Source organism: Eurosta solidaginis, chromosome 3 (genome assembly GCF_040869045.1).
Source record: "Eurosta solidaginis isolate ZX-2024a chromosome 3, ASM4086904v1, whole genome shotgun sequence".
Classification (NCBI taxonomy): Eukaryota; Metazoa; Arthropoda; class Insecta; order Diptera; family Tephritidae; genus Eurosta; species Eurosta solidaginis.
The window spans coordinates 148,183,482-148,207,229 of NC_090321.1; the positions used below are offsets into that span (position 1 = coordinate 148,183,482).

At 36.5% G+C, this 23,748-nt stretch overlaps 1 protein-coding gene across 5 annotated transcripts in view; it reads right to left on the reverse strand.

The window, feature by feature from the left end:
• Window positions 1-23,748, reverse strand: part of SiaT (Sialyltransferase) — a 92,279-nt gene that overhangs the window by 21,978 nt on the left and 46,553 nt on the right. For 4 of the 5 annotated variants that reach the window (XM_067773253.1, XM_067773251.1, XM_067773250.1 and 1 more), the window contains exons 3-6: window positions 20,952-21,485; window positions 10,493-10,590; window positions 10,124-10,403; window positions 9,943-10,040 (exon numbers count right to left, since the gene is read on the reverse strand). In XM_067773253.1, the coding sequence (XP_067629354.1) occupies window positions 9,943-10,040; window positions 10,124-10,403; window positions 10,493-10,590; window positions 20,952-21,485 (1,010 nt within the window). The remainder of the gene's footprint in view (window positions 1-9,942; window positions 10,041-10,123; window positions 10,404-10,492; window positions 10,591-20,951; window positions 21,486-23,748) is intronic. The other variant, XM_067773254.1, reaches the window with a different exon arrangement.

Below are 23,748 nucleotides of genomic sequence, written 5' to 3' on the forward strand. Positions count from 1 at the left end.
CTACTTGGTATTCTTTACTTTAATTTTTTAAATAATTTTTAATTGAGTTCGTGTTAACTTAAAAATATTTGAATAACTTCAAAAAATAAAATTCTTATTAGTATTAAAATATTTAAACTCAAAAATAAACAAAAATAAATTTTTTAAAATAAAATAAATATTTGGTTTATTACCAAATATATTGGCGATCCTGCCAATGATCCTACAACTTTAAACCGAACTTTAAAACCAAACTCAACTTGGATTATAGACAAATTTATTATTGCTTTTATGTGATTTCGCAGTACATATGTAGTAACGTGATGTAATTAAAGAAAACTGGGATCATTAGCGTACATAACTATCCCTCCATATTTATTGTAATAAAAATAGCATAATTCAGTACGCGCTGAATAACTAAATAAATAAAAAAAAAATAATCAAATAAATAGCACTATTGAAATTCTTGCGCATATAATATAACTATGTTTGTGTTCCCTATACATTTGTGGACAGGAAGCAATACAACAACATTCTGTGCAAATTTAATATAACAGTCGCTGTAAATTATATATACTAAACATTAAAACAAAAAATAAGTGTTGAAAATCAAATTAAAAACATAAAAGTACGTATAACAGAAATTTACTAGTAGACATTCTATGAATTTTATGCAACATAAACAAAAATACAAAATAAAATTTGTCTACGATTTGTTAACTAATAAAGAACTCTAAAAATGTGTGTATAATTTACAAAACATTTACAACATAATACTCTTAAAAGCAACGATTGGGTTATCCAAGCCACAACAACAAGAGCTACTACAACAATTTTGCACGCAATACACACAAGAACAGATTTAAAATGAAGACTTACGATGAAAATGAAGAGATTTATAAACAAAACAACAAAGCCATTGCATAAACAGCAAGAACGATGTATTTAATTGATATCACGTCAAAAAACGCAAAATCTTTACAATCATCAATCAACTAATCATTAATTTTAATATTTTTTTATTAAATTTAATTTTATGTAAGTACAATTTTTATTTTAATATTAAATTAAAAATTTTTCAATTAGAATTTAAAATACAATTTTAAACCTTTTAAATTTTCAAATTTATTTTAAGATTATTTTTATATTTTAACAATTTTATATAAATTATTTAAATTTACGTAATTTTTTTTTTGTATAAAAATAAATATTTTGTTAAATTGTTAACTCCCTTTCCAAAAAAAATTCTTAAATATTTTCTAATTTTCAAATTTTTCATTTAAATTTGTTTTTATATGGTTCTACGTTCACCAATACGAACCCGTAATTTTAAAAATTCCGAAAATCAAAATAGCAACTATACAAATAACACAATGGCTCACAATACAACACAAAACAACATCTCTAATATAACACAAGATACTTCAACACAAAATAATGTTTCTTCTACTAAATCTATTAAATGACCACAATTTTGGCAAGAATCTCCCGATGCCTGGTTTTTACTTGTTGAAAGATAATTTGAAATTAACAATATCAATGATGATAATTTGAAATTTCAAAATGTTTTAGTTACTCTTCAACGAGATACTATATCTAAAATTTTAGACGTTATTAACCCTCCTCCTCTTTTGAATAAATATGATACAATCACATATATGTAATACTCCTATATTGCTAATAGAAAATGCTCGCAATGAATTTTGAATTCGAAATCAAAACAAGACAGCCTACAAAACTTTTGTGATTGTAGCAGCATAAGTGTGACAAGAAAAAATTTTAATTTAGGTACATTCGGTTGTTGAATACAAAAACAAAAACATTTAAACAGCAATATATCGGCACTCTGATGTTTGGGAATGTACCTAGCCTTTTGTAGCAATATAGGAGTATTACATATATGTACCATAAACAAATGAGCCAAGATTTAGCATTCCGGAGTTGTTTTATTTGTAATAAAATTTGAAAAACAAGTTTGATGATGTAGCGCTTTTAAAATATTTCGATTTATTACATTTCTCTCATATTTCGCTACCTGTGTTCGGAGTATTTAAAACTGTTACCTGAGTAAACGACGACGCCGGAGTAAAAATTATATTTTCGGAGTATATTTTTCTTCCTTGAAAGCGGGCGAACAACTACATCAAATTGATTTGGTGGCTTGGCAAACCTTTCGATTTTGTTTCTGCCATGAAATGTTTCTCAGAAAAAAAGTTAACTGCCTTATCAGATTCACAAGGAGTTCGTCTAAAACATGTAGGATGACCAATTATGGTACCCATTAGCACACCACATTCTGGAAGAAAAGTGGGCTCCATCTTCCCGGACATTTATCGAGAAAAAATATTATTATTTTCGGTTTGCCATACATATTTCATGGTCTTTTAATGACGGAAGGTTTCGAGACCGGGGAAGATTCCTGCAGGAATGATAATGGCGACCTGGTAACTGAAGATTTATAGTCCTGTCCGTGATGCCGACGGCGAGTATCGAAGGAGGAATAATGATGAGATATATGAGCTTTTCGCAGATATGACGATACTGCAGCGAATAAAAACAGAAAGCTTCGCTAGCTATGTCATGTTATGCGGATGGACGAATACGCTCCGGCCAAGAAAGAAACTAGCCGCAGCATTCAAGCAGGGGAAAGTGAAGACCTTCACTGAGTTGGGAGAGGCAGTTGGAGGAAAATTTGACCTCGATTAGTGCTCCCATCTGGCGACTGTTATCGTAAAATAGGGTTAGCTGACCTCACTCACTGAAGGTACTTCGTTTTTATATAAAACTTCAAGAAGAGCTGTATGTTGAATTTTGGCAGGATTTACAGATCGCGTCCGGACACATATTTTTTCTTATATTTTACTCCTATTTTCATTCCGTGCGAAAAAAACAAAAACTGTAAGTAAAATGTGAACAAATATGTCATCCAATCCTCACTTGTAAACAATCAGCTTTTCATACGTATGCAATAAAAACTTCAACCAAAAGATATTAGGTAGTAATACTATTAAGCCTTCAACTCGACCCAAATAAACCTTTGAGATAAAAAATGTGGTAGGAGGTAAGAGCGTAGCAAAATACTCCGATTGGAATAAAGTCTGAACAATGCGTCAGCAATGAAACATGTTGTCAAAAGCGTGACGTCACGTCGAGAAAATTTATTTCACAGCTAACTATGATTATTTGCTCTCTCATTTCCTAATGCGGGATCTGTTTATTGGTTCATGTATATGTACAATCAAAAAAATTTTATGCGAAAGATTTTCTCTTAGTGAAGAGAAACGTTTAGAACAATTATTTTCAAAAACTGAACTTGGTGATCGTTCACCATCTGAATTATTCAGATTTATGAAATCACTTATAGGTACTGACTCCATTGTAAGTCAAGAATTACTTTACAAATTATGGATTCGTAAATTGCCACAAGAAATGCAAATCCATTTAACTTCTAGTAACAATCAAAATAAAGATGAAGTATTTATTTTGGCTGAAATACTTTTTGATTTAATCAACAAACCTCATTCTTCCAAATCTCCTGTAGTTTCGAGTATAAATAATAATATTTTAGAACAATGCGTTAAAAATTGAACTGAATTAACTACGGCTATTTATCAAAATTTAAATAAAATTTCTAATGATATTAATCAATTGCAAATCCGTTCAAGATCTAAAGATAGAAATAGATCTAAATCTCGAAATTTTTCAAGATCCAGAAATTTTTCAAACAATTGTAATTTTAATTCACAAACAAATATCTGTTGGTATCACAAAAAATTTAAGAATAACGCTCTTAAATGTATACCTCCATGCAATTTTAATCAAAATCATAATTCAAATTCCGAACAAAATTTAAACTGAAACAATCCATTATGACGGTGACGGATAATGGAACTATTATTAAACCTACTCGTCGCCTATTCATATTTGATAAATTCAATAACCTTAATTTTCTTATCTATACCGGAGCAGGTGTATCAGTTACTCCTTTTTCTAAATTTAAATGTATAAAAGAAATTCTGATCTTACTTTGACTCCAGCAAACGGTTCTCCAATTGAAACTTTTGGTACAAAACTACTTAAAATTGATTTAGATTTAAGAAGAGATTTTGAATTTCCATTCATTACTGCGAACATTGATACACCAATTTTAGGAGCAAACTTTTTAGAAAAATTCGGAATTATTGTCAATATTAAAAACAAAGAAATAATGGATTATACTACAAAAATTAAAGTTGCTGGATCTTCTGGATTTTCTGATATTTTCTCACTCAAAATTCTTATTGTCGAAAAGAAGTTTTCAAAATTACTTAATGAATTTCCGTCTATTACCTGTGAACCAGATTATACTAAAAAAGTTAAACACCATACGGTTCACAGGATAGAAACAAAAGGTATTTTACCATTTTCGAAACCCAGTCGTCTATCAAACTTAAAATTGCTAAAGCTGAATTTGAATTTTTAGTTAAAACGGGTATATGCTACAACAGAAACTAAATATTCAACATTTGATCGTGAATTTTTGGCAATTTATAATTCAATTAAACATTTTAAACATTTTCTTGAAGGTAGAACTTTTACAATTTTTACTAATGATAAACCTTTAATTCATGCTCTACATTCTAAAGTAGATAGATCTCTTCGTCAACTACGTCATCTTGAATATATTGCGCAATTTACAAATGATATTCAATATATACGTGGAAAAGACAACATAGCCGACACACTTTCCCGTATTCCAGAAGTAAATGCAATTTCAACTCAAGATATAAATTTAGAAACTTTATATAAAGAACAACAAACTGATACATTTTGACAAAAAACCATTTCTGATCAAAATTCTAAAAAATAATTTAAAAGAAATTCATATTCCAGTTATTAATTTAAACATATGGTGTGATGTTTCTCTACAACCTTTTCGACCTTATGTTCCACATTCTATGAGAAGAATTATATTTGACAAAATTCACTCATTATCACATCCAAGTATAAGAACAACTAGAAAATTAATTCAAAATAAATATTATTGGCCTAACATGCGTAAAGAAATTAACGATTGGACTTCATCTTGTATCAATTGCCAAAAATACAAAATTTCAAGACATACTAAATCTCCTATTCAAATACCATCAGGTCGTTTTGAACATATTCATATGGATATTGTTGGACCTCTTCCAGTTTCAAATGAAAATTGTTATATTTTAACAATTATTGACAGATTTTCACGTTGGCCTGAAACTTATCCACTTAAAGATATTTCAACAAATACTATAGTAAAAACTTTTATTCAAAATTATATACCACGATTTGGTATTCCATTGAATATTACAGTAGATCAAGGTTCACAATTCACCACAAAATTTTTTTCGGAATTAACTAAACTTTTAGGTTCTCATAAAATTCATACATCTCCTTACCACCCCAAGCAAATGGCATGATTGAGAGATTTCATCGAACTTTAAAAGCAGCAATTATAGCATCAAACGACTCGGTTCATTGGTCTGATATTTTACCATTCATTCTACTTGGTTTACGAACTTCTATTCAAGAAGATTTAAAATGTTCATCTGCTGAACTTGTTTATGGCCAAACACTTGGAAGACCTGGTGAATTAATTATTTCAAATAGTAATAAAGAACATGATTTTTCTAATGACGCTCTTCATAAAATAAGAGAATATTTTTCGATTGTTCGTTCTAAAGTTTTTCATCATAACAAATGCAACTTTTTCGTTCCCAAAAAATTAGAAAAGTGTGAGTATGTTTTTGATAAAGTGCTTCGTAAATCTAATTTAGAATCACCTTATGAAGGACCTTTTAAAGATATTTCTAAGAAACATAAAACATTTACAATTCAATACAAAAATACTATTAAAAATATTTCAATTGATTTACCTAAACCAGCAAACATATTTATTAACACTAATTTAAATACATATACAAATACATTAAACAACAAAAAAAGTTACATTTAATATTTATTAATAATTTGTTTGTTTAAAATTTTCTTGGAGGGGGAGTAAATATAGTGTTAACTACTTTGTATTCTTTTCTTTAATTTTTAAAATAATTTTTATTTGAGTTTTCGTGTTAACTTAAAAATATTTGAGTAACTTCAAAAAGAAAATTCTTATTAGTATTAAAATATTTAAACTCAAAAATAAAAAAAATAAATTTTTAAAAATAAAATAAATATTTGGTTTATTACCAAACGGGACATACAGACAAAAGTGTTTCTATTTTTTTCGGCAGATGCAGCAGTACCAGTCACTAAGACCGGGGTTAGGTTCAAAGCCAACCTGGAGTAAGTGAATGAAAGACAGTCCCTCCGAAAAAAGCTACTTCTAAAATTTTTTATCCTACATATTTTTTTAAATAGAAAAATTAAAATTTTTAAATTAGTACGCCGGCGGGCCGCCGCCGCTTCCGATAAAATGATCGGCGTAAGCTTCTACATCCTATGTCTACTTTCACTTACAAGGCTTAATTTAAAAGCATGCGGGATACTGTCAAGAAAAATAAAAACTTGGGGTTATATCAACACAGTAAGGGTGACAGAGTCCCCAGTTTTTTACTTGGGCCTATGGCACTTAGAATTACGTCATGACACCAAAAAATTTAAGCGATAAAGATTATCTAGAATTGGCTTCAATATTTCTGTCCCTAGCTCCATAAAACAGTATGTTAGTGAAAATGCACTGTTAGCGAGATATATGTACATACCTCAAATTTAGGCCTAGTGTCGAGTGTACGAAACCTTTATACTACGTATTTCGAATACACCCTCAGAATCTAGAGTTAGGGACACAACCAATCAATTTATACGTTCCTTTAACCTATGAGAATGGAGTCCTTGTTAACAATCTAACTCTCTTATAACACTGTGTCATAAACAATTGTTTCTATTTTATCGGAAAAACTATTTTTGATGAATCCAGAATGAAGTTGGGCTAGGGTGACGCGTGTCTCCGTGGATAGTTTACTTTCGTTTCAAGAGTGGGATATTGTGTATGGCTAAGAGGGTTCACCCGGTGCGTCCTGGCAAAGGCGTTTACCGATTCTGTGTGGATTTTCCCTAGGGCCTGCTTATGTTTGTCTGTATCAAAAGATATGTTGGCAGGTGCTAGATCTCTTCATAGTGCTTATGGAGATGTTCCCTTAACCCTCTTGGAGATCGGGCTAGATCAAGAAGATGTTTGTCAGGGTGTCCCGGTTTGCGACAATGAAAAAAAAAACCCCTGGTCTTAAAACCACATACTGGAAAAGGCTATAGGCCTGTCAAAATGCTGCTATCAGAACTGCCACGCCATGTCTACTTATGACCCGACCACCACCTACATAATAAGGCCCCAAAGCTCAAAATTAAAGAGCACAACGAAATGCTGAAGAGGCAGTTTTTGGTAAACTTTCACAAACCAGGACATCCTAGCAAACAACTGCTTGATTCACGCCAGTCCCACGGGGGTTAAGGGAACATCTCCATAAGCACTATGACGAGATCCGGTACCTACCAACACAGCCCTTCGATCCAGACAAGCGTAAGCAGGCCGTAAACTAATTCCACACAGAATCGGTAAACGCATTTGCCAGGACGCGCCCGGTGTACCCTGTTATAAATATACAATATCCTACTCTTGCAGAAGAAGAAAATACACTACCAAGGGAGACACGAGCCACCTTGGCCCAACTTAGTTCTGGATACTGTAACAGGATAAACTCTTCTTTGTCCAGAATCAACCCCGACATACGTAATGTATGTTCTGCATGCGATGTGTCCCCACATGACACCAATCATCTTTGTTCATTGTTATGCGGAAACTGCGCCTCTAACAACAATCTCCATATGGTCAGCCCCTGTTGATGACTTTGATTACAGTTTGTGAGTGGTCGTGCCCATTGAATGGGGCGAAGCACTGTTAACATAACAACGTTTTAACTCTTTCTGATGAATTGAACCTACGCTTGCCAACCATTCAGACAATTTGAGGTCAATCTTTTTTAAGCAAGGGGAAGGAGCAAGCCTTCTGCCATGTATGAGAATGTCATATACTTTTGAGAGGTCAAGTGCCACGAGCACAGACCTGTGATGGGGTATTTCCTGATTAAATCCGAAATTCATCTGAGTGTTTATTGCGCTTAGCGCGGTAGTAGTGCTATGCATTTTGCGGAAGCCATGTTGATGGGTTGCTAGGCGAAAATTCACCGTGAAATGAGGTAGCAGGATGGTTTCCATGGCCTTAGTAGTGGAAATATCCTTGCCAATTTCCATTGCTCGGGAATGACAAAGGACTTCCACAACAGGTTGAAAACGGGCGTTAGGTAGTATATTCCCTCAGCGCAAAGATTTTTGTTTTGTTGGATCGGACAAGGATTTGATGGTGGACCACAGCTTACCAACACCTGCAAAGAGGTCGCAGTTCTTTAGGTGCTCCTCCCATTTGACATGTTTGTGGACATTAAACAGTCGCATAATATCCAAGTTGAGATTCCTAACAGAAGTGATGGCCTTGCGAACGCACGCTCGCCTTGACGGTCATAAGTCGGAACGGGGAGATCAGCAAAAGATTGGTTTGTGATTCCCAGTTAGCATTTTTGAAATTAATAAAAGTCCTCTTTTCAGAAGTGATAAAATTAGCAGGGCGCTGTATTGAAAGGAGTATAGACAGGTGGTCAGATGGTAAAGTTAGCATCGGCTGCCAATCGACGCTGTTAATGAGCCCTGTGCTGACGATGGAAATATTTGGTGAGCTGTGACAGTTACCCGCAATTCGAGTTGGGGGCATCGCCGTTTATCATGCAGAAATTCGTATTTTCTATTTGCTCTGCTAGCTGCCTGCCTCTGATGTCGGATGTCAAGCTGGAATGCCAGAGGTCACGGTGAGCGTTGAAGTTGCCGAGAATAGAACGTTTTTCGCCACTGAGTAGCGCGCTGATATCAGGTCGATAGCCACTTGGACAGCAGGTGGGATTAGGAATATAGATGTTAATTATTTCTAGGTCAACATTACCTGACCAGATGGTTATCCGTGACTTTCTAAGGTCTTGTCCTTGCGGATGTTGGGTTGATAGTTGTCACTTTGGGAGTAAGAGATGGGTGGATACGCCTTGAAGGATATAGGCTTTTTCAAGTGTGCCGTCCGATGGGTTTGTACTTGTGTTTTGCCAGCACGTGTAACGAAAACGCCGGTCGGACGGTTGCCATTTCTTAGCTGGCACATGGAGTGAGGGACTAGGAGTTGATCTCTATTACGCGGGGCGAGTGCCGGAACGGGGCGGAGGTAAAGGCTGTTGCTCGGCATTGCTTCTGCCTATACTACGTAGATTGTAGTGATGGGTTGGGTCGGCCGCGCTAGGTGGAGGCGCCGCTTGGTGCGGGCAATTGCAGGCAGTATATGTTGCCCACTGGGCAACGTTGCTGCTAAAAGGTGGCGGATGTACGCTTGAGCGTGAACCGCGGGACGTCTTTGATGCGAACAGCAGGCAGCCGCAAAAGTTTTTTAGAAATTTCAGGGATGATGAAAGTTGGGTTCTAACCCAGAACAGCTTGAACGGTACAACCATCTTTAACACGTTACACACTGTCAGGAATATGACCACAGCGTGGGGCCGATTTTAGGTTTAATACCTTCCCGGAGCAGAAGGGTATCGAGTAGTCCAGTTGCAAAGACCTGCTCCGTTGATGACAATTTCTGGGAGGCAAGCAACAAACTAAATGGGGTTACACTGAAGTGACAGCCCTTAGTCAGGCTAAAAATCTCGAGTCACTCCGGTATATAGAATCGGCTGCTTCATCGGGTTGAACAAGAATGGCGGTAGACAACTTTCCAAACATCTTAGAAATCTTTCTTCACGTCGTGTATAAGGATTAATCTATCATATTGCACGATAGACTGATGCTCTAAGTGAGCAAATTAGCTAGAGTTTACCGGTGTGACTTCAGACATTAGACGTGATGATACCTACATACCTCTTTACTGTAATAATGGCATCGACCATTTAAACGCGTCGAAGGAATGTACTCAATAAAATTAATAACTGGGCAAAAAGGCAACAACAAAGCGAGACCTGTAATTAATATAAACATAATAGTTACTAATGTTAATACTTCAGGTGTTCCACAAAATATTTTTTGCATATGTATATCTTACCAATGAAACCAGAGCTGGGTGGATTCTTGCGTATGGGACGATTTCCAATAAATGTTTGTAAACTTTGCCAAAGACGCCACACAGAATGTGGATCGACTAGGAATGCTCGGGATTTTGGATAATTACGCCTATATATTTCATAATTTGTAAATAAGTCATAGTCTGCTGTTGTTAGCCAGTCACTCAGTGAACTATTATACTTCCCAGAATCCCATGCGGCAATAGTGATGTTTTGAAAGAGTGGTGCGTGAGTGAAATTAAAATGAGTTTTGGTAACGACCTGTAATTCAAGTAAATTGATTTGTCACATGCGTTAATATACGCATAACATAAAGTTAACGTCAAAATGATTAATTAGAATATTTATACCTGAGAGTTTAAGACTCGAATTGTTGTCTTACTCCCAACGTCTACTTCGTATCCTTGCGTGGGTGCATGATTAAATCGCATCACAATGTCATGTGTGTCTAAAACAAACACGTAAAATGATATTAAAATCTCCCTTGTTGACGTATGTATATGTGGTGTCAACAACACATGGCGGAACGATACAAGGTGGCAGCATGGGACAGCTGACTATAAACTTTTTTTATTTGATATGATACATCAACTTCCGGCGTAGTACGATTTTGACATTTGTCCATCGAATTTACAAAAACAAAGTACATGGAATTTTTATTTATGTTTGTAGGTATGTCACCATGCTGCCACCTTGTATCGTTCCGCCATGCAACAACATAACCGGTTTGGCTCTCTTGTTGAGTCTCTCATGCACTCACCTTATTTGGCAAGTCATAAATTCTAAAATTTTAGTCTACGCACACGAGCTGACCGCTTAACATTGTTCTCGCAAATTAATAAATAATAAATTTTGTTACATTTAGTAAATATATTAGTTATAATAAAGACTTAAAATTAAATTCGTGTGTAATTATTTGGACCCTAATTACCACATTGGTGACCCCGACGTAATTTTTTTTCGTCCGAATCGCGTTTAAATACGTCTTTATAAAAAAACTGAAAAGAAAGAATATCGGCGTGTTAATTCATACATGCAGCGAATCAAGTTTTCACCAACCAACGCGTCCATAAAACATTTAATTGTGGCGTGTTTCTTGGCAAAATATTCAGAAAACTAAATTTCGTGCATATATAATTTCACACACGGTTTGAACATTTTATGCAATTCTAATGCTGACAATTTTTTTCAATTTCGGTTTTCTAAGGTCATTTCATTGTCATAGAATAGCGGTTGATACCTACCTGCAAAAAAAAAATTAAAAAAAACAAGTAAGGAAGGCTAAGTTCGGGTGTAACCGAACATTACATACTCAGTTGAGAGCTATGGAGACAAAATAAGGAAAATCACCATGTAGGAAAATGAACCTAGGGTAACCCTGGAATGTGGTTGTATGACATGTGTATCAAATGGAAGGTATTAAAGAGTATTTTAAGAGAGAGTAGGCCATAGTTCTATGGATGGACGCCATTTAGGGATATCGCCATAAAGGTGGACCAGGGCTAACTCTATAATTTGTTTGTACGATATGGGTATCAAATGAAAGGTGTTACTGAGCATTTTAAGAGGGAGTGGGCCTTAGGTCTATCGGTGGACGCCTTTTCGAGATATCGCCATTAAGGTGGACCAGGGGTGACTCTAGAATGTGTTTGTACGATATGGGTATCAAATGAAAGGTGGTAATGAGTATTTTGAAAAGGAGTGATCCTTAGTTCCATAGGTGGACGCCGTTTCGAGATATCGCCATAAAGGTGGACCAGGGGTGACTCTAGAATGTTTGTACGATATGGGTATCAAACGAAAAGTGTTACTGAGCATTTTAAGAGGGAGTGGGCAATAGGTCTATAGGTGGACGCCGTTTCGAGATATTGCCATTAGGGTGGGCCAGGGGTGACTCTAGAATGTTTGTACGATATGGGTATCAAACGAAAAGTGTTACTGAGCATTTTAAGAGGGAGTGGGCAATAGGTCTATAGGTGGACGCCTTTTCGAAATGTCGCCATTAGGGTGGGCCAGGGGTGACTCTAGAATGTGTTTGTATGATATGGGTATCAAATGAAAGATGGTAATGAGTATTTTAAAAGGGAGTAATCCTTAGTTCTATAGGTGGACGCCTTTTCGAGATATCGCCATAAAGGTGGACCAAGGGTGACTCTAGAATGTTTGTACGATATGGGTATCAAACGAAAGGTGTTACTGAGCATTTTAAGAGGGAGTGGGCATTAGGTCTATAGGTGGACGCCTTTTCGAGATATCGCCATTAGGGTGGGCCAGGGGTGACTCTAGAATGTTTGTACGATATGGGTATCAAACGAAAGGTGTTACTGAGCATTTTAAGAGGGAGTGGGCATTAGGTCTATAGGTGGACGCCTTTTCGAGATATCGCCATTAGGGTGGGCCAGGGTGACTCTAGAATGTGTTTGTACGATATGGGTATCAAATGAAAGGTGGTAATGAGTATTTTAAAAGGGAGTAATCCTTAGTTCTATAGGTGGACGCCTTTTCGAGATATCGCCATAAAGGTGGACCAAGGGTGACTCTAGAATGTTTGTACGATATGGATATCAAACGAAAGGTGTTACTGAGCATTTTAAGAGGGAGTGGGCATTAGGTCTATAGGTGGACGCCTTTTCGAGATATCGCCATTAGGGTGGGCCAGGGGTGACTCTAGAATGTTTGTACGATATGGGTATCAAACGAAATGTGTTACTGAGCATTTTAAGAGGGAGTGGGCATTAGGTCTATAGGTGGAGGCCTTTTCGAGACATCGCCAATAGGGTGGGCCAGGGGTGACTCTAGAATGTTTGTACGATATGGGTGTCAAACGAAAGGTGTTACTGAGCATTTTAAGAGGGAGTGGACATTAGGTCTATAGGTGGACGCCTTTTCGAGATATCGCCATTAGGGTGGGCCAGAGGAGACTCTAGAATGTTTGTACGATATGGGTATCAAACGAAAGGTGTTACTGAGCATTTTAAGAGGGAGTGGGCATTAGGTCAATTGGTGGACGCCTTTTCGAGATATCGCCATTAGGGTGGGCCAGGGGTGACTCTAGAATGTGTTTGTACGATATGGATATCAAATTAAAGGTATTAATGAGGGTTTTAAAAGCGAGTGGCCCTTAGATGTATATGTGAAGGTGTTCTCGCGATATCGACCAAAATGTGGACCAGGTGATCCAGAAAATCATCTGTCGGGTACTGCTAATTTATTTATATATGCAATACCACTAACAGTATTCCTGCCAAGATTCCAAGGGCTGTTGATTTCGCCTTGTAGAACTTTTTCATTTTCTTCTACTTAATATGGTAGGTGTCACACCCATTTTACAAAGTTTTTTCCAAAGTTATATTTTGCGTCAACAAACCAATCCAGTTACCATGTTTCATCCCTTTTTTCGTATTTGGTATAGAATTATGGCATTTTTTTCATTTTTCGTAATTTTCGATATCGATAAAGTGGGCGTGGTTATGGTCGGATTTCGGCCATTTTTTATACCAAGATAACGTGAGTTCAGATAAGTAGGTGGGCTAAGTATAGTAAAGATATATCAGTTTTTGCTCAAGTTATTGTGTTAATGGCCGAGCGGAAGGTCAGACGGTGGACTGTGTATAAAAACTGGGCGTGGCTTCCACCGATTTCGCCCATTTTCACAGAGAACAGTTACCGTCATGTAATCTATGTCCCTACCAAATTTGAGAAGGATTGGTAAATTTTTGTTCGACTTATGGCATTAAAAGTAGTCTAGACAAACTAAATGAAAATGGGCGGAGCCACGCCCATTTTGAAATTTTCTTTTATTTTTGTATTTTGTTGCATCATATCATTACAGGAGTTGAATTTTGACTTAATTTACTTATATGCAGTAAAGATATTAAATTTTTTGTTAAAATTTGAATTTAAAAAAATTTTTTTTAAAAAAGTGGGCGTGTTCTTCATCCAATTTTGCAAATTTTTATCTAGCACATACATAGTGATAGTAGTAGCGTTCCTGCCAAATTTCATCATGATATCTTCAACGACTGCCAAATTACAGCTTGCAAAACTTTTAAATTACCTTCTTGTAAAAGTGGGCGGTGCCACGCCCGTTGTCCAAAATCTTACTAATTTTCTATTCTGCGTCATAACGTCAACCCATCTGCCAAGTTTCATCGCTTCAACCGCCTTTGACAATGAATTATCGCATTTTTTCGGTTTTTCGAAATTTTCGATATCGAAAAAGTGGGCGTGGTTATAGTCCGATATCGTTCATTTTAAATAGCGATCTGAGATGAGTGCCCAGGAATCTACATACCAAATTTCATCAAGATACCTCAAAATTTACTCAAGTTATCGTGTTAACGGACGGACGGACGGACGGACATGGCTCAATCAAATTTTTTTTCGATCCTGATTATTTTGATATATGGAAGTCTATATCTATCTCGATTCCTTTATATATGTACAACCAACCGTTATCCAATCAAACTTAATATACTCTGTGAGCTCTGCTCAACTGAGTATAAAAACAACTTTGAGCGGTCGTTTTAGTAACTCGACAAATTACTAGCGCAACTAATCGCTTCTCTGGTAAAAAACACTCAATGATCGCCAGTCATAAGTGAACTAAAAAATACATTATTGGTTAGCACGTTGTGTTGGTATAATTGCGACTTGAGACTCAAGTGTTTCGTTTGTTATGCCCAGGCATGCTTAACCAACGAACCGATATCATTTCGTTACGATAATTAACGTTAATAAACGAAACAAAGGCATTTCGTTTCGTTTATTAACGTTAAGAACGTCAAATTAACGAAATGATTTTGCTTCGTTTTCTGCCATAACCAAACGAAATCAAATCGTTTATGTTGATTATTATTTCAAACTATGCTGGCAAAGCTGATTGATGGCGGAGTCATTAAAGGTGAAAGCACTAGCCAAGCTGATGGCAACTTTTCTCATAAATTTTGACAGTACGAACATTTCTCTGAGTATTTTTGACATTACCACCAACGAATTACACAAACAAATTACATGGAGTTTGTGTGTGTATGTCCGCTCGCTGTTACCACCTTACGGCTTTACCATGGCTATAGCATTGCCAGAACAATTCAAACATAAAGTATCACGTTTTTGTTAACGTTTTTAACGTTAACGAAAGCTTTTCGTTTCGGTTAAAAACGAGATACAATTTATCTTGATAATTTCTTTATCGATAATATTTCGAAGTGTTTCAACGGAAACGGTGGAAATTTTTTGATAAACGATTAGCTTAACGTTAAGGTGCATCTCTGGTTATGCCTATTGATAATCCATTACAGAAACCAAACGTCGAGAAGATAATGAACACTGCTACTCGTAACGTTAAGGCGCCTCCATTTAGCAGCGAGAAACCCTCTCTTTGGTTTGCTCAACTCGAGGCTCAATTCGTTAATCATGGTATCGAGACAGAACAAGAAAAATTTTATCAAACGATTCCACTTATCGATACACGTTCTGTAGCGGAAGTAGAGGACCTGATTATTAACCCACCAGGCACTAGTCCGTACCAGCAGCTAAAAAGCACGCTGATTTCGCGATTCTCCAAGTCCAAGGAGGCCAAATTACTCCAACTTTTGGACAAGGAAAGTATAGGTGATCGAACGGCATCGCAACACTTACGCCATTTAAAAGCACTTGTACCCGATATTTACGCGTTGGCTTTCTCACCTTCCTCAAGAAACTCGTGTGTGCCTTGTAATGCATAAAAATGTTGGCATAACAGAACTTGCAGATTATGCAGACAAACTTCATGAAGTTTATCATCCCCAAGACTGCTCCGCCGTATAGCGACCACCTGATTTGCGCGAAGATATCGCTGCTCTCATTAAACAAGTCGCGTCGTTAACAACCTCTGTTTCAAACTTACAGTCAAGAAAATCTAGACCTCGATCACAAACTCCCTCCCTCCGATCGGGCCGTGCAAGAAGTAAATCTTCGACGAAAAAGATGTGCAATCAAACAGGCATTTGTTGGTATCATACCAAATTTCAATCGAACGCTCGTAAATGCCTACCAGGTTGCAATTTTCAGGAAAACTCTCGGGAGAGTCGCTAAAGGTGGGTAACGACTCTCTTTCGTTCAACTCCTGCCGCTTATTTGTCACAGATCAGGCAACGGGGGATAAATTTCTCATCGATACTGGCTCCGACATTTCCGTTTATCCATGCCGTATTCAAAGCAAACAACTTGTTCCACTTTCATACATTTATTCGCCTCCAATGGCACTCCAATTAACACCTACGGTACTAAAATGTTGATATTAAATCTGGGACTACGTAGAGATCTCCCATGGCGTTTCGTCATTGCTGATGTCACCCGTCCTATCATCGGTGCTGATCTACTGAGCCATTTCGGCTTGTTAGTTGATCTTAAGAGAAAGAGCTTAACTGACGGTCTCACCGGAATTTCAACATCTGGAAAAATTTTCAAGCATGACGTCGCTTCAATTAAAGCCCTCAACCCCGATGTAGATCCAGTCTATAACATAATTTTTCAGAAATTTCAAGCTGTTGTTTAACCAGCCGGTGTCCAACGTACTAGCGAATTTACCACTGAACACCACACTAAAACAGTTAATGGACCACCAGTCTCCAGCAAAGCCAGGCGCTTGGCCCCTGATAAACTTAACACACCAGGCAAGAGTTCGAAAAGTTAATTAAACTAGATTTAGCCAGGAGAAGTGACAGCCCGTGGTCGTCACCATTACATTTAGTGCCCAAAAAGTCTGGTGAGTGGCGTCTTTGTGGAGACCATAGGCGTCTTAATGACCGTACCATTCCAGATAAATATCCAGTTCGCTACCTCGAGGATTTCGCAGCGAACCTGCATGGTAAGAGAGTGTTTTCTACTATCGATTTGGTACGCGCGTTTAACCAGATTCCAGTGGCACCTGAAGACATTGGTAAGACGGCGATTATCACACCCTTCGGCCTCTTCGAGCCCCCGTTCATAACGTTTGGATTGCGCAATGCTGCGCAAACGTTCCAACGTTTCATGGACGAGGTAACGAGAGATTTGGAATTTGTTTTCGTTTACATTGACGATGTACTGGTGGCATCAGACAATCAACAGCAGCACATGACACACCTTGAATTATTGTTTCAGCGCCTGCAAAATGCAGGACTTGTTATTAACCTAGCTAAGTTGATTTTTGGTAAAGACGAAGTCCCATTCTTGGGACACTTGGTATCTGCCCGTGGATTATCACCTCCCAGTAAAAGGGTTTCTGCGATTACTATATTTCCAAAACCATCAAAAATCAAAAACCTTCGTGGATTTCTAGGTACGATTAATTTCTACCGTAAATTTATTAAAAACGCAGCTCAACTGTTAGGTCGCCTAAACAAGATACTCGAAGGTCCTAACGTAAAAAGTTCCCATACATTTGAATGGACACCGGAGCTGGAAAAAAGTTTCAATGACTGCAAACAAGCTCTTGTAAATTCAACGCTGCTGGCACACCCATACGTTAACGCTGAATGGGCAATCTTTACGGATGCCTCCGAAAATGGCATTGGAGCGGTACTTCAACAACGATTGGGAACCTCTAGCATTTCTCAGCAAGAAACTCTCTTCTTCCGCCCAAAAAAGTTTACCTACAACCATGAACTGCATGTTGTTTATGAAGCAATACAGCATTTCAAATATATTTTCGAGACCCGACACGGCGTTATATATACTGGCCACAAACCGCTCATACACGCTTTCCAGCAGCACCCCGACCGCGCATCCCCGTTGCAGTTTAGGAGATTGGATTTTATAAGCCAGTTTACGACCGATTTTCGCCATGTGTCAGGCACTGAGAATATTGTTGCTGACACACTATCGCGTGTCGATGAAATCTCAACTGCTGTAACAACAACAGATTTACTAAATGAACAGCTAGCAGACACCGAGCTGCAAAATATTCTGCTCAACTCAACATCGTCGCTTCATTTACGCCAACTTCATTTTAACGACAGCAGAATCAAACTTTACTGTGACGTTTCGTCAGGTGCAGTGCGTCCATATGTCCCCGAAGTATTACGCTTAAAAATTTTCAATGCGCTACACTTTCTTTCTCACCCAGGCCAACTCGCGTCCCGAAAATTAGTTGCTTCACGGTACGTGTGGCCATCGATGAATGCAGATATTGCTCGCTGGACCAAATGCTGTCTAAAATGTCAAGCCAATAAAGTAACTCCATACGTCGTCTCCTATTTCAAATTTTGAATTACCAACGCAAAGATTCGAACATGTTCATATAGATTTGGTTACTTTACCAGTTTCGCGTGGATTCACACAATGCTTAACAATCGTATACAGATTTACACGTTTCCCCCATCGCAGTCGAAAGCGGTACAGCGCAAACAGTAGCGCGCAGTCTAGTGAATAGTTGGATTTCGTTGTTTGGCGTGCCGCTGAAAATTAATAGGATTCTGGGCAGTAAGCATTTGAAAACAACACCATACCATCCACAATCAAATGGCTTGGTCGAACGTGTCCACAGGCACTTAAAATCCGCTTTATTATGTCATGGACAAGACTGGTACGACGCGTTACCCGTAGTGCTTCCCGGACTCAGAGCCGCTTGGAAAGAAGATATCGGTGCGACGTCAGCCGAGTTAGTGTTCGGTGAGCCCATTCGCTTGCTAGGTGAATTTTTGCATCCATCAAATACGAATTTATCAGCACACGAATTATTAGCATCACTCAGGCATTACTTTCACTCGCTAACTCCAGCACAGACATCCAAACACAGTCACAAAAACATATTCGTTTTCAAAGATCTAGCCAGCACTTCGCATGTTTTTGTCAGGCACGACCACATTCGACAATCATTTGCTACGCCTTATGATGGACCGTACCCCGTAATTGAAAAGCGAGAAAAATACTTCATTAGAAATGTTAGAAGCAAAAATACACCCATTCGGTTGATCGTCTTAAACCGGTGTACTTCCTCACCGACGATCTGAATGTCCAATAAACACAATCAGTCGTCGCCTCTCAAGCAGCAGAAACTAAACCAGCTACAAACGTAAAATGCTTACGTTTTGCTACTTAATATGTTTTATTTTCTTCTTTTGTAGAAAACTGTGTTTCACCGCAACAGAAGATAATTTTTCCAAGAAGGGGAGACATGCGTTGTCAACCACATAACCGGTTTGGCTCTCTTGTTGAGTCTCTCATGCACTCACCTAATTTGGCAAGTCATAAATTCTAAAATTTTAGTCTACGCACACGAGGTGATCGCTTAACATTGTTTTCGCAAATAAATAAATAATAAATTTTGTTAAATTTAGTAAATATTTTAGTTATAATAAAGACTTAAAATTAAATTCGTGTGTAATTAATTGGACCCTAATTACCACATATACATACATATTTGTGCAAAAGTAGGTGCGTAAACACATATGTACCAAAAGAGAAAATTTGGTTTAATAAATAAACAAAATTTATAAAAGAAACAAACAAAAAAATAAAAATTATGAGAGATTATATATTTAAATACACCTTTGGCATATAAAAGCGCTATTAGCATGGAACGTATGCAGGTAAGGATTAGAATCATTCTAGAGACAGGCTCCAGGCACAAATACATTGTAATAGGAAATAATTGACAGCAATTTTAACCCATCGTGGGCGTGTGAACCGTCATAGCACACTTTTTGGAACTTTGATTTCCCGAAAGGTAAGGCTGCTGCATGGTTCTTCAGCCTACAAAATGCTCTCGTGTACGGCTATGAACAAATGTGTCGCCGAAATAAACGTGTCACCGAGATCAAAAATGAGTACCCTCATCTTACCAACATTTTCAATTCTTAAGTTAGTATCCGTCTCCTGATCCAAAGAACAAAGCCAAATAGATAATTTCGTGACCCACGGCAAGCATAGCTCTAGTTATATTTACTCAGAACATACTTTAAGTTAAGAGTTAAGAAACACTCAAAGCTTGTGCGTCGAAAAGCTAATCACGGAACTCACGCGTGAAAATTGTGTCTACTCGACCCTCGGCCTGCTTCATAAACTATTTGCTATTATTAAATGTTACTATCCTTGGACAGATTTTTAAGCAGTTGGTTCAATTAAGCATGAACTAAGTTTGCTTAAACTGTAGTCAAATTTAAACTCCAGTTTAACTACAGTGCAGTTTTTCAGTCACAGCTTAGGGCCGCCTGACGTATTCGAGGGAAATTCTAATTCCGAATACCTTAAAGATGAGAATACCACAAGATTATTAATGCTACAATGGGCTGAGGCGACGCTAAATGCATGCAGCTCAGTTGAAAATGTATGGAGTTTCCTTTTTTTCCTAGAGTCTCACATCCAGGGAGGGTAGGTGGCTGGATACAAATTTATATAATATACATGTATGTATACATACATATGTACATACTTGATTGAAAAAAATGGAATTTTTCTGACGCATTTTGAAAAAAATAATTTGATATGATATTTTTTTGATATGTGCCTGCATATTTGTTTATAAATCCAAATGGCAGATAAAAATCGTGTGTTTTTTTGAAAGAAAAATGCTCACATTACACAAATTTAATTTTTTACACAGCACATGGGTATGTACATACATGAATTTTTTATACACGTACAAAGCACACACATGTGCATGTACTTTATTTGAGTCAACGCATACACGAGCTGTGTGCTAAACTTTTTTCCATATAGCGCACTGCTCATGTACATGAGCGCAAAAATATACAAATGGGCTGACGTGTGTGTGTAAATACGAACCCTGGTGTTTTTATTTACCTGTAAAAGACATATAAAAGTTCATATGTTTGTAATATTTACCTATAAATCTTCCCAATTTTGAACCGGAAATTGAACCAGCACTTGAAACTATCGCACAAGTTTCTATATCTTTTGTTTTGCGAAATAAATTTTGTTTCGGAAAGAGTTTTCCAATTCCCTTGCGAAATGGTGGATCCTTTCGTCGAAGTACTTTTACGCCGGCATCCATAACGAGACAAGATGAGGGATAATATTGCTCTTCAAAGCTATTGGCGAACACAGGCTTGAAATTGACGTTATAAAAATTACTCTCATTAGGTGAGTGAACTAATGATTTCTCAAATATGTGAATTACGTGTTGACGAAAATTTGCAGTTTTGTTTTGACAATTTTCTAAATGCTTGTCATGACAGAGAAATAACTTTGGATTAAAGGTAAGTTTGGTATTTTTCGACAGTTTGAGGCGGGGGTGTGGTGACAGCTTAGAACAGTTCACTGCTGGCTTCTCATGACTTTCCGTTACAATTTTTTCCGCTGGATTCCATCGTATATGAAATACGCTTCTACGTTTGCGATGCTGGCATTCACAATTGTCTAAATGAAAAACATATAACAATTGATTATGAACAAATATATTTTTTAAAGGTAAATTATTACTTATTTCAGTAGAAATAATGGTTATGAGATTTATCGCACAAACGTTGCTTCATTAAATTATTGATTAAATGTTAAGAATTTTCGAATGATAATTAGTTGTCAACGTTTTTTTTTTACTTTGCTTCATAATCGATGGCAATAAAAATAGGAATTTGAATATATTTTAGAAAGGCATTGTTTATTACGTTGCTAACAGCTTATTTTCTACAAATATGTTATAGACGACTTTTCCCAACATAGCACTTCAGCAATACCTTCCCAGCAAAAGCTAACGCTGATTGAAAAGCTCAACGGCAATCAAGTTTTCATCAATCACCCATTGGGACAAACTCCCAATGAAGTAGAGGATTCCTTCGTAGTGCATCAAAATCACAAAGCCTTCGAGCTCTCGGCTCAAAAAAATATTCCACGGTACTTGGCTGTCTCCTGTTTAAAATAGCCAGGAACTAAATCTATGACTCAATGATTAATGTAGGATAATATGATTAATTTCAGGCATAACATCAGAGACCGCAATATAAATTATCTACGAGGTCCACATGTAGCAGATATGTTAATTCTCGGCTCTCGCACGTTCTCTGAGAGAAACCTTCGACATAAAGCTGCAACTGTTATATCAGGACTTTTCTCCGCCTAGGTATGGTGAAATGGCGCGAGAGAGAAGCTTGAATTAGAGGATGATCGTAAGACTAAATGAAAGTGCAATCAATAAATCCGGAAAATGAGGGAAGGTTTCAGACCGATGAGCAAAGTGCTCTTTTTGCGGGCAACACTTTTCTCATTGTTTAACAACAACGGAAATGAAGATCCGGTTCCTCGTTTCCATAAGATGGAGGGTAAAAATGTTAAAAAATCTCTACCCGCCAATCTTTTCAAGGTTGAAGATAAAGATTTGGTTAAAAGTTTACATTCGTTTTTTGCAAAATAAAAAACGATCACGCAAATCACACCAATTACCTCAGAATAAGCGTTGTTAATATAGGATACAAGTTTTATCTAGCGCTCCTATAGATTTTGCAAAAGAACTTCATAATCCAATAATACTATTATAAACAAAAGAAAAATTCAAATCATTATTTCTATTGTCATTATAATTATCAAGCAACGTAATAAGTAAATGTTCACTAATAATTATTACTTAACAAATATATTTGTATTTTCGCTTGATAATTTTTATGAAGTAACGCTTTTAATAAATTGTTGAATTCTGTCAACATTTTCAGAATTTGGGCATCAATCATATAAGATTCTTATCAGCAATTTTATATTGATAGTCCTTTCGAATTAGATCAAAAAAGTTTGTAAAGTAACAGAAATTCCAATTAAGCCTAAAGTGAGGAAAATTGTTCAAAATATATTTTAAACAACATTTAAAAATGCCCCATCATTGGGGCAGATGTAAAAAAATGTAGTCCACGTCAAAGGTGAAAATATTTCCTTTTTCGCAATTCTCCTTAAAACGGAAAGTTTTATCGCATTCAAAATGTTTACGTTACGTATATTTATCTGTAGCTAATCTGAAAGTTTTATAAGCAACTTTTTGAACAGGAATGTCCCAGAAAAATGTTGTCAATAAAACTTACCAACTTGAAGAAAATCGCGAAAAACTAATTGCATGCCTCCCATGTAGAAAATTAAGAAACTTATTATAACATATTGTCTTGACCAGTGCTGCTCAAAATTTTGTATATGGAAGTGCGAATCACAATACATGTACAAAATTGTATATGCACTGAAACCTTTTTGTATTTAAAAAAAATATATATTTAAACAATTTTAATTGTTTGAGGTCGGAAAAAGTTGAACAGTTGGTTTCAAGTTACAAAATATTTGCTTAAAATATTACGTAAATAGTTATATCATCAACATACAAGAGCCAATAAATTTAATTATGAAAGTAGCGAAAAATTACATTGATCTCTAGCCTCAAGTTTTGTGGGAACATATTCTATATACATATATCGTGGGAATTTGGGTTTCAATAATCATACTTAAAGTAAATGTAGAGATTTCCGCGAATGTTGTATTGGAAATTGAATTTGAAAACTTTTGAAAAGCTTAATTACAGGGCTCCGCGTAGTTTGTTTTAAATCTGTGTTCAAATTTACATACATATATTAGTAACAGAGATTACTGAGGTGCTGAAATACCATTTGAAGTTAATAAAATGTTTAACAAGTAAATGATAGGCATGGTTACT